General features: G+C 31.3%; 1 protein-coding gene across 30 annotated transcripts in view; it reads left to right on the forward strand.

Annotated features, from left to right (window-relative positions):
- Window positions 1-12,351, forward strand: part of TBC1D5 (TBC1 domain family member 5) — a 529,331-nt gene that overhangs the window by 182,890 nt on the left and 334,090 nt on the right. For 8 of the 30 annotated variants that reach the window (XM_072726774.1, XM_072726773.1, XM_072726763.1 and 5 more), the window contains one exon: window positions 8,860-8,991. The exons of 8 other annotated variants lie outside the window; for them this stretch is intronic. In XM_072726774.1, coding sequence (XP_072582875.1) covers window positions 8,895-8,991 — 97 coding nt within the window. In that variant the 5' untranslated portion in view covers window positions 8,860-8,894. Of the gene's footprint in view, window positions 1-1,039; window positions 1,164-6,079; window positions 6,132-8,859; window positions 8,992-12,351 lie in introns of all 30 variants that reach the window. 14 more of the 30 variants (XM_072726780.1, XM_072726770.1, XM_072726771.1 and 11 more) reach the window with 3 other exon arrangements.

Below are 12,351 nucleotides of genomic sequence, written 5' to 3' on the forward strand. Positions count from 1 at the left end.
CTTATGCCTTGTGACATCAGGATATCATGGATATCATGTGAACATTGTGTTTCATTTTCTGTCTTTTATACTTAACTCTTCTTTCTTTATCTTTCATTTCATCAGTGCTTTAAATTTACCATCTTGTAAAAACGAAATGTAGACAATTTTAGTCTCATTTTGATGGCCCATAATGTTTACATTGTTAAGCTATATATATACTTCTGTTTTCTTAAATGAACATCTAAATGGTTTGGGTGTTAGTAAACACAGAAGTTATATGTACACAAGTCTCTTTTGGAGATGGAAAAGATGGAACCATTACAATCAACACGGGATAACAAAGACTGAGACAATCCTTCAAGTCCTAACTCTTTCCTATCACTTTCCAAATTCATTATTTTAGACAAGTTACTCTTTTAAGTGATTGTTATTTTCTGTAGAATTGTAGAATATCTATATATATTTATACGTCTTTAGGTTGGAGAATTGGAATTTTTCTTGTCCCTATAAATAATGATGCTCTTCTATTATAGTCGAAACATTTTTGTGTTCAAACAGGCTTCTTGGTTCTTATGCCAAATATATAGAAGCTACTACCACATGAGCAAATAAGCTAGTCATTTTTGAAGTCACTAATCAGTTAAATTGGCGTTTTCATATGGAGTTTAACATGTCTTCACATTATGCATTATTTTTTTTTTAAATTTAAGGTCACATTCAGAGCTTAGATTCTAATGTAGTATCATGCATATTTACTAACATTTTATTTACAATATGAGAATGAAAATATATATTTGAGTAAGAGTGATCTCAACAAGCTAACAAAGTTCAGTTTTCTCTGTGTTGTCTTTTGTTTTTTTCCCTTAATGCACCTATATTCCTTAGGGGTAAAGACAATCTCCCTATAAAAATAGTCATGTACTCTGTCTCCATTCAGCTGAGTTCTCAGCAACTCTTAGGTTTTTGTCAGATTGTTTCATTTTTCTGCATTTGGTAGCTGATGATTGCCATTAAAAAGTTGGTTTGTTCATTTGTTTATTATTATATTTCTTTGCAGTTACTTAGGGAGATTGAAAGACAAGTTGCTGTGGGCCCAGGTCATTTGAGTAGTGTATCTTTGTCTTTTCCATTAAGTGATTACTACATAGAACTTTGGAAAAACACCTCTTTCCTGCTTTGGGGTAAGTTTTTTTTGGGATCTTACTCTCAGAGTTTTGATCTCATTTAATCCTTGAGACTCCTATAATAAGCATACCACATATTTTCCCATAGATATCTTTGTTTATCTACTGGTAGGGTTGTTAGATAAAGTACAGGTTGCACAATTAAATTTGAATATCAAGTAAATTATGGATACCTTTTAGTATAAATATGTTACAAATATTACTTTTTTTTCTGAAATTCGAATTTAATTGGGCATCTGTATTTTTATGTCAGTTAATAATTTTAATTAATTAGCTAGTGCTAAGTCTTGCAACCTATTTTCTGGGCTCTTTCCTCATTAAACTTTGAGCTAGTTGGATGAAGAGGTGTACCCTAATTCATCTATACCTAGTTTTCCTATCTCCATGGTAGGCTAGTGATTTTTACCAACTGAAAGAATAAAATCTCTAATCAGCCATAATGTTTCTTTATTTGAGTATTTACAAAGCAGCTATGTTCAACTGAGTTTGTCCTTTTACGTAAGTTAAATTCATTGAAAATGATGTTTCAATGAGTTGAAGATCTCAGTATTAATTTTAAAAAATTTCATCTCTCTTTCTCTTCGTCATCTCTTTTTCCCCTTCTCTTTCCAGCTCTTACTATAATTAGCTAGCATTAACAGCAAATGTTTACTTTAGTTAAATTATTCAGAACATTTATTTTACTTGTCAAAGGTTAGATCAGGTTGTTGTTTGAACTGGTAATTAAATGCAGACTAATATGCTCTCGTATTTATATGCAATATAAGCCTGGTTCCTCATCATTCTGTATAATTTTGATGTTCAAGGCTGACATTTCAAAAAGGTTTTCTCTTTTCAAATATTGCTCATTCTTCTTGAACTCCTAATTGTTTGTTATAGTTACCTTGATTTTATGAAAACCTGACTAAATAGTTTAAAGGATAGAGGTGTTCTCTCTATAAAATAGGGACAGTAACAATTGGAAGTATTTTTGTATGGCTGTGTAATAACAAAAGATTTGGTCGCTAGGCTGAGCTACTTTTCCAGTCTTTGCATCTTGAGCATCTATCTGTTCTAGAGAACTCTGAGACTAAATGAGGATACACTGTGGAGAGCTTTTTGTTAGGCCACTTTCACTTTTTATAATGCTGAATTTTCTCTTAGTTTATACAGTCAGTGCTGCCACTTTCTATTAATTTATAACATTTGAATATTTGAAAGGCCAATTATATTCTTATTTTGTAATATAAAATACTTAAGCCCACTTGTGAACATTTCATATATTCTACTTATTTCTGATTATATATATTATTTATGAATCTAGTTTATTTCTATAGTGGGTGATTTACCCTAAACATCTTGTTCTGATAGCCTGGAAACTATCAGAATTAAGTCTTATAATTTTAATTTTCTTTTGATCATTGTCCTTAGTATGTAGACCCTTACGGTGTTCCTATACCTATTTAATTGTCAACCCTTGAATAGTACAGTTGTGTGGTTAGTAAAAGTGAATTAGGTGTTCAGGATTTTACCAATGAGCGATATTTAATATTGAATGACATGTATTAAGACAAATGCTTTTATATATAATTTATTTGGCATTGTAGATGCATTTATCTTGTGAGAAACAGACCCCCTGTTGTCAGATGAAGTATTCTGGAAAGGTTTGGAGTAAATAAATAATAAAACTACTTTGATATACAATCTAACCAATATTAAATATTAAGACTTTCAGATGATTGATTTTAATACTTAATTAACTTACTTAAAGTCCAGTGTAACTGTCTTGCATTCAAGATTGACAGAGTTTAAAAATGGGAGATTTATTCTTTCTCTTTGTTTTCCTTCTCTCTTCTCTTTTTTATTTCATTCCTTCTTCCTTCTTCCTTTCCACCTCCTTCTCTTCCTTCTGATGAAGACCTCAGAACATCATTATTCCCAAACATCAAATTTACCTCTAGCTGCCAATATTTTTTAATAAAAGAGGTTTTTAAATAGAAACTTCTATAATGTTCACTTACTCTCTTAATTATGAAAATACAGCTTCTATCAAAGTTTGTTGCTTTTATAGCCAAGATGTCATGTTTTAGGTTATATACCCATCATGGTAAATGGATGCTCTCTGTGACAGATACGTATTTATGTTATATCCTCTTTCCCTTTCGTAATCGTGCTCTGGAAATAGTTCATTTAAGCTCTTTGATATGCTTTTCTTATGGGAGGTATCTTTATGTAAAGTAATATTACTCTGTCATTTCAGTGTTTGACTTTTAAGTTTACCATCAGTCAAGAATTTAAATGAATGAAGTATGCTTATATGAGCTTTTCTGAATATGGATGTCTTTAGAAGACACAATTCAGAATGCTAATTCTCTGCCTATGTATTAGAAGCTGTAAAAGAATGAATACACTTTGGAATACATAGAACTTCAGATTCACAGGGAATGAATTATTTTTCTAGAGGCTTTGTTGATGTGATACCATTTTAAAAGGAAAAAAATGTTGAACTGACCTAGCCTTTTGTCTGTATAATGTTAAGAATTGGAAGTTTTCACTTGAGACTGCTTGTATTGCTTCACTTGATGTGGAAAATAATATTGTTTTGAAATTTTATATATTATACTTTAAAACTGTCCTCTAAGCTTTTAGTGCTTAACTCTGACCCTCTCTCATTAAATATTAACTATTTTTCACAAGACCTTCCTTCTTTCTGGCAGATCACTTTTATTCTAAGATTTAATATTGCAAGAACCAGATTTATAAAGCCAATATAACTGTCCTTAAGATTAGTCTTGGATTATAAATGGCAGTTTTAGCCTAAAGTGTCAATTCCTATGACCAGGATAGCAGTAAAACCATATTGCACAACCAATTTTGAGTTTTGTGAATTTTGAGTTTATGTGGAGCAGGAAATTTAACTGTTATTTATAGTAATGTAGCAAAGAAGGGATATCTCCTTTCTCACGTCTTGGAAGGTATATTGCTGCATGTTCTAAATTAGAAAAAATAAGATTGCCTTCAGTTTTAACAATTCTGAGGGTTTTGTGGGAAATTCTAGAGACAGAATGACATTTAAGAAAACTGAAATCTATCAATTATGGATTTTAGTAGTCATTTACTCTAAGATACATATTTTTGGTCATTACATATTTTTCTATCTGCTTTTTATATAAAAAAGATTAAGGCATACCAAATATAGAAGTCTGGGTTTGTAATAGAGGTAAAAGATGTAATGGTGCATTGTGCATTTCAAAATGTTTATGCCATTTTGACTTAATAGCAATTATCTTAAAATTTTCAGGTTAAAAAATTGCCTTAATTCTCTATTTGAATTCAAATATTTCCCTATGGTCTGATCTTTCTAGGTAAAAGATTGTTGAATCACTATATTGTATGCTTAAAACTAATATAACACTGTATGTTAACTACACTAGAATTAAGATTAAAAACAAAATAAAAAAATAAAACCAAACAACAAAAAAACAAAGCAATATCTGCTTAGTAAGTTACTTTTGAGCCAGATTATTATTTAAATCCATAATTCAAAGAAAAGTAAGAATGTTATGAGACTTTTTCTTCAATTTCTTGAAAGTAACTCATTATTACTTTTCAGGTGGTTTACTTTATTTGAATATAAAAGAATTTCGGTGATTCAGTTTCGATCTATAGGTATAATAAATTAGAATATAGTAGATGCCTGATTATACAGATTGAAGTGGGAGAGTTAGGTTCTTGTCTCACAGAGTTGAAGAATGAGTCTCCTGGATAAAGGAGAGTGAATAAAGAGATAGAAGTTTATTAAGCAAAGATACAGAGAAAGTTCTCAGGAGTGAGAGGGGTTCCTACAGGGTTGCCACTGGGGGCTTGTAGGGTTGGTCTTTTATTGGAAGGCAACCAGGAAACCTAAATTCTTTTAACATCTCTATTGATAACATCATTGAGTTAAGGACTAGTGGTAACACCTTGCGTGGCTTACTTTTTAGGGTCTTGTAATTCTTTCTTGGTTACAAGTGACTGTTATAACAGGACTCCACCCTTAGCACCTGGGATAGGATGGTCTGGTTTATTTATTTTTGGTTTCCTTTCATCTCCAAATTTTTGGGATTTTTGTGAGCCTGATTCCATGGCCCCCTACCTGGCCCTGCTTGTCCCTTATTCACAGACTAGTTGTAGACTCCTGTATTTGGTAAATTTTATATGTTGGTTATCAGTTATAACCATAGAGGTCAGTTTCTAAAGAATTATTACTTAAATCGGTGATGACTTCTTGAACTTAACTTTCTCTTAGGAGTCAAAAAGATCTTAAGTATCTTTGAAAATCTTGAATGAATATATAAGCATCATCATGTTGTAGAGTATTTTAGCTATGAAAGGTAGGTATTAAAAAAAAAGGTGTAGGTATTTTTTAAAGTTCCATTTAAAAATATACTTTGATATCAGTTTGGTAGTTACTTGTTTATTTCTCATAAAGTTCAAAGTACATAAAATCCCCTTTTTGTATATTTTAGGTATATAAAGTCTATAACAGTGGAATTGTACTATAATAAGAAAGAATTAAGGTAATGATATGAAAACATGTCTAGGACATTAAAGAAATTTTATGGAAATCTGGCTCTTGGAATATGCATTTTCAAATGTTTTCTCTCCTATTTTCAAAAGTATAACAAAATGTATGGAGAATATGTATCTTAACATTAAAATAGTTGTCCATGGGCCAAATACAGTTTTGAAATGTGTTTAATCTGTTCCACACAGTTTTTTTTTTAATTTGAATTATTTACCAGCACTTTAAAGAGATTTCACATAAAATTCTGGGTTTCTAGCTTGTCTTGAATAAATCAAAGCAGAGTATAGGGTGTTTTAGTTGTTCACAGACCCCATCCCCTTGTACTCCTTTGTTTTATACCTTGTCTGTTTGTCTGATTGAATTACAGAAAGCCAAATATAGTGCCAGAGTAAAGAATGTGATCTCTGGAGCTAGACAAGGTAGGTTCAAATTCTGGCATCAGCGCTTACTACTAGTGTGACTGTAGACAAATTAGTTAATCCCTCCATTTTCTCTCTGGTAAAATGAAAAGGATAAGGATGGTATGTCAGTAGCCCTGTTGGGAGGATGAAATGATGAGTATACATGAAGCATTTAAAGTGGTTTTGACTTGGTATGCCTGCGTGGCTCAGTGGTTAAGCATCTACCTTCGGCTCAGGGTGTGATCCTAGAATTCCAGGATCAAGTCACACATCAGGCTTCCTACATGGAGCCTGCTTCTCCCTCTGCCTGTGTCTCTGCTTCTTTCTCTGTGTCTCTCATAAATAAATAAATAAAATCTTTAAGAAAAAATGTGGTTTTTGACTTATATTCATTTCTCAATCATTGCTGATTTTGATTAATAATGCTTTTTTGCTTGACCCCATTAGGCATTTGAGTTTGGTGGTCCTTACTTCTCCATAGCAGAGAACTTTATTAATCTGTTTATTCATTTGATCAGCAAAATTTATCAGATTCTGTTTTATAATATATATAACCGATCATTTACTTTTTGTTGTCCTCTACTAGATTATATTCTCCAGAATTCCTTCAGTATTTTAAGTGCTAAATATATGTTGATTGATTTGCACACATAAGCAAATAACTGACGGCTGTCTAGATTTTTGGATTTAGGACTTGATTTATGGCTTTAGAAAATCTTACTGTATGTTGGCAATGAAAGTTTTCTGCTTTCTCTAAAGTTGATTTTGCCTACCCCTTTGCTTTTGCTTTAGCCACAATATAAGGTGGAAAGGATTTTTTACTATCAGACTATGCAAGTAGGTGAGAGTTGGAGGGTTCTGGTAAACTCAGAAAATGTACAAGACTGTTCTACAGAGTGAGATGTTTTGGGGGAGAAATAAAGGATAGAGGAGAATTTTGTGTTGGGAAGAAGGTCAAAGATTTGTGTATTCATGGGCTTCTCTGGAACCTTTTCTTCATAACTGGAGTCCATATCCTGGAAAATTATATACTCATTTTGGTTGGGCTTGCTTTTCCAACTTATCATTCCTCATTTACTCTTCCTATATCATGTCTCTCCTCTCTCTTGAAATTTAAAATTTCATGTATTACATTATTTTGGATGAAAAATAGTGAGCCCATTTATTTTTTCAAAAGATTCTGATTTAGTACAGTTATCTGTATCTTACAGACATTAAAAAATTTTTAAGTGGTTAGTGTAGCTTAAAAAGTTCAATAATAGGGGATCCCTGGGTGGCTCAGTGGTTTAGCGCCTGCCTTTGGCCCAGGATTCCTGGGATCGAGTCTCACATTGGGCTCCTGGCATGGAGCCTGCTTCTCCCTCCTCCTGTGTCTCCCTCTCTCTCTCTCTCTCTCTGTCTATCATAAATAAATCTTTAAAAAACAAAGTTCAATAATTAATTAAAAACATCTTTGTTTAAGTTGAAATCATTTCTAGAAATCAGAATACAGGAGGAAAAACTTCAAAATGACTAAACAAAATAGGTGGTTATTTATATAATCTTACCTTTGTAAGTGTAATAATACCAGAGGTGGAAACCATAAAGGAGATATAGATATTATTGTGTACACAGAAATGAAAAAATTACTTAATGTCACAAGAACACCATGTTATTTGAAGACTGACACACTCTGAGAAAAATATCTATCATATGACAAAGGTTTAATATTCCTAATATTTAAAGCATACTTACAAATTATGAAGACAATCATAATAATAAACTCCATCCACAAAAGATAATAAATAAATATCAGAGAAAACATATGAATCTTTGGTGATCTCACTAGTTGTCAAGCAAATGCAATATAAAATGTGCCTCTCACATTCGATAAAATGAATTACCCAACCCATTGTTAATGAGGGTCCACGGGAATGAATTGTCTTACATAAAAACCTTTCTAGAGTACAATTTGCCAAAACTTGCTATAGAGTCTTATTTTTTTAAATACATGTTTTGGCCCAGCAGTGACCTCCCAAATTTATCTTAAGGAAATAATCATAGATGTTGCATAGAAATATTACTAAAAGATACTCACCATGAAACTGTTTATAGTGTTAAACAACTGAAAGCATTCTGTTTACTAAAAAGGAATTGGTTATATACATCATTATAACTATTTAATGGAATACTAGGGGTTTATTTGAAGTGATAATATGGTATTTTTTAATGGGATGGAAAATACCCACAATAATTTATATAATCAGTATATTTAGTATGTTAGATCACAAAAAAATATATTTTTTGAAATGAAATGTTAAGAGGGCTTCTGTTTTTAGTTCATACAATTATGAATGATTTAGATATGCTATATTTTCCATATTTTGAAAGTTTCTATTGTAAATGTATTATTTTGGTAACAAAACAAAAAGATGTTATAAATGAGACAATAATTTAACTTAAAATTCAACATTTTGTACAGAAGTTTATTGAAAGTAAATGTGATTGAACATTGAGGTAATGGTTACCAGTGAAGTACAAATTTGGGGAGAAATTGTTGAAATGGAAATTTTGTGCCACTTTTCACTTCTTTGCATATGCCTGCCAATGTGTTTTAACAGTCCCTGAAGCCTGTGGAAAACTTGTTAATGTCTGTAATGCTCATTTAATCATTTCAATCGCGTATTTATTTCTAGTCATAGCAATAAGAAAAAATACCATTTCTTTCTCTCTTTCTTTCTCTCTCTCTCTCTCTCTAATTTCCCAGGTAGTCACTTTTGATGATATTGTCTGGTTTTCACAATGTATCATTCCTTATCTGAAACTAGACATCCTCTGCAGCCAGAAGAACAAGAAGTGGGCATTGACCCCTTGTCGAGTTACTCAAACAAGACTGGAGGTGAGTTTTGTATGCAGATGCATTATGTGGCTACTGGAAAACCAAGGAGAGAGCCTCTAGTTATTAGCTTTGCCTGCCTTATGTGTGTAATTCTTTACATGAAGCTGAGCAGGGCATCTTGAAGCATACTCCACTGGATAGGTAGAGAGCACTCTGACACTAATGAATACCACAAAACATCAACTTTCAATTATAGACAGAAGCATTAGCCAAATGTTTAATGCACTGTCATTCTTAAAAAAAAAAAATGATAAACAGTTACCTCAGCATAAGAATGTTGAAATCAAAATGGTCTTTGTCAAACTTATTTTAAAGAACTCGAAGCTTTTGGTCTTGATTTTGTAAGGAATTTTTGCCTTTAAAAGTAAGTTGACACTATTCTGAGATAAAAGACTTGCCTTATTCTCTCCTTCATCTCTGTCTCTCCTTTTTTAAACTAATTGAAGTTTGTGTTGTACTTTTGAAGATCTGTGCATTTAAATTGTTGAAGGAGTAAAAGAGACTGTAAAAGGTAAACTGTATTCAGGGTACCTTGTAAAAATTTATCAAATATGTATATTTCAGAACCCTGTTTTGTTTATTCATATTAGTAATACTATAGCATCTCAGAAAAGGAAGTGGTCAGTTTGCAAATTCTTAAAGCCTTAACTTTATTTTTGATTGATTCATTGACTCAGGTAACTATTAGAAATTTTTTTACTCCTGAAATAGATACCTCAGGATTACAAGATCTATTTTTAAAAATCGTAATTAGAATGATTCACATATATTTTATTTCAGATAATTTTTTTTTCAATATTGGTTCAAAAGTTTGCTATTAACTTGTGTTTTGGGAATTTAGAAAGAATGATTGATTCCTTAAAGTGGTTACTTCTTTTGTGCACAAGATTTGACTTTATGGAGTGTGTTAATGGTTTTTATGCATTTTTACTATCTTCTGAGTCATACAAATGCCATTGTTGTTTTCAGTAAAAATAGTGTAATTTGCCTTACAACTTATTTTGTGATTTTACTTTTTATTTTTACTTTTTATTTTTATATGTATGTTTATTGAAAAGGTCTCAGAAAGATTGTTCAAAGTTTTGATAATATGAAAAAATTGTTAGTGTCTCATTTTAGTGTCAGCATCTTAATTTCAGTGGTAATAATACTACATCTCCTGGTGATTTTTTTCCTAAATGTAATAATTTATAAGAAGCACTAATTATTAAATAAGTCAAAGTATCTTACAAACTCATCTATGTGGATATTTTAAAAGTAAATATATTTTTGTTATAAGCATATAAAATAATTTCACCAAAATTTTCTGATTGATGTGCTTATTTTAGGATAGTTCCTTTTCTTTCTTTTTTTTTAAGTGCATATTTTTCTCTGGTCTAGTTCATTAAATACTGAGGTTCTATTTTTTTACTTTAACTGGTTAAAAAACATTTTAAATTAATTTTATCCTTTATTGTTTGCAGGAATGAGTAGTTACCTTTACTGAAAAGGCTTTTCGTTTATATCCTAGCCTAACATTTCTATGACATACAAAGTTATTAGGACTGAATTGATGTTTAAAAGTGCCATTAATTCATTTACCCCAAATGTTCATTAACAATGTAAATGTATGCTGATGTTCTATGAGACAAGGAAGTGACTAATGACTCTTCCAACTAACAACACTTAAAATGAATAGAAACTTTAGATAGCTAATCTTGAAGTAATCAAGACCCTCATTCAGCTTGGCATCTCTGTATGCTCTAAAACAGCTGTCAACTGTTAAAAATATATACAAAACACACATACGCACACGCACATGCAGAAAGAATGATATGTAAATATCTAGTTCTTGAAAGCCACGAAGGTTACTAACCGTAGTGAGTTTTGTGCATTGTATATGTAAATATTTTATATGTAGCATCTATTTCATCTTCTTAGATTTCCTTTTAGCAGAAAAACATGTGTTGCATTTTAATAGGGTTGTCATATTTATTTGAAGAATCATTACCTTTCTGGTATGTTTGTTTATTTTAATATATGTATTTCATAGGGTTCTCCACTTATTTAAAGCCTTTTTTACATTTTTCCTACCAGGGAATTTTATGACTCGTTAAGTAGTCAATCACTGGACTTAATCAATGGTTTCCCTATGTAGAGTTACATCTTTTTGGTTTTGTTTTTAGTTCCCATTACAGATTTCATAAAAATAAATCTTTAATTTCTCAAAACTGAATTTTAGCATTTATAAAGAAACAGTACATTATTGAGTTAAGTGATTCTGAATATTCTGGTCAGGATTAGCAAAAATAGCCACATCCTGGGAATAATAAAGAGAAAACTGTTTGTTATTGGTTTATTTTCATGGATGGTAGATGAAGGTCAGTGAGAACATAAAGATCTGTTTGGATATATACATGCAAAATTTTCCATGTGAAGCAAACTTTTAACTGCTTGAATTTCTTTTTCAAATGGAGAATAGCATGGAAATTATGACATATTTCTCTGTGCCCTATGTGGTCATATATGTAGCTTATTATTTTAAATTCCAAGATCTTTGATCCAAAGGTATTAATTAGTAATTGGCAAGTTACCTGTAACTCAGTTGAAATGATAAAAAGCCCCAAAATGTTTGTTCAACTATTCATGATTATTCATTTGTAGTGAAAGAACATTTTCCTCTATTAAGTCTCTTTTGAGAATAGCACTTTGTTACATATTGCCAGAGTTTTTAGCTTCAATTTTATATGCCTTCTTACTTACAGCTTTTATAGTATTCAGATAATTACTTAATGTAATGCTTTTTATATAATATCTGTTTCAAAGTTTTCTTTCTATATTCCAGGATAAAATATTTAGTAACCTACTTAAAAAAAAATCTAAGACATTCAGAATATCCTGCCTACTCCATTTTTGACTCTTGTAATTTTGTTTTTGTCCCCAGTCTTCCTTTCTTTCTGTTTTAGTGTCCTAGAGTTTTAGTACTAGAAGGGAGTGCCTGACTTTATTGCTGAATAAATTGGAATTAAGTAAAATAGTTCACCGAAGTTGATATAATAAAATGATGCTGTCGTATTATAATCTTTAATACTATTTCCATATAATAGAGTGCATTTAGATTTGAGTAAAAATGGGACGCTTGGGTGGCTCAGCGGTTGAGCGACTGCCTTCGGCTCAGGGTGTGATCCTGGAGATCTGGGATCGAGTCCCACATTGAGCTCCCTGCATGGAGCCTGCTCTCCCTCTGCCTATGTCTCTGTCTCTGTCTCTCTCTCTCTCTTTCATGAATAAATAAATAAAATATTTAAAACAAAAAGAATTGAGTAAAAGATGGTTTTGGGAAGAGAGCTGACAAAAGTATAGTATGCTGTCTAAGTCATC

Source organism: Vulpes vulpes, chromosome 11, assembly GCF_048418805.1.
Source record: "Vulpes vulpes isolate BD-2025 chromosome 11, VulVul3, whole genome shotgun sequence".
NCBI classification, from domain to species: Eukaryota; Metazoa; Chordata; class Mammalia; order Carnivora; family Canidae; genus Vulpes; species Vulpes vulpes.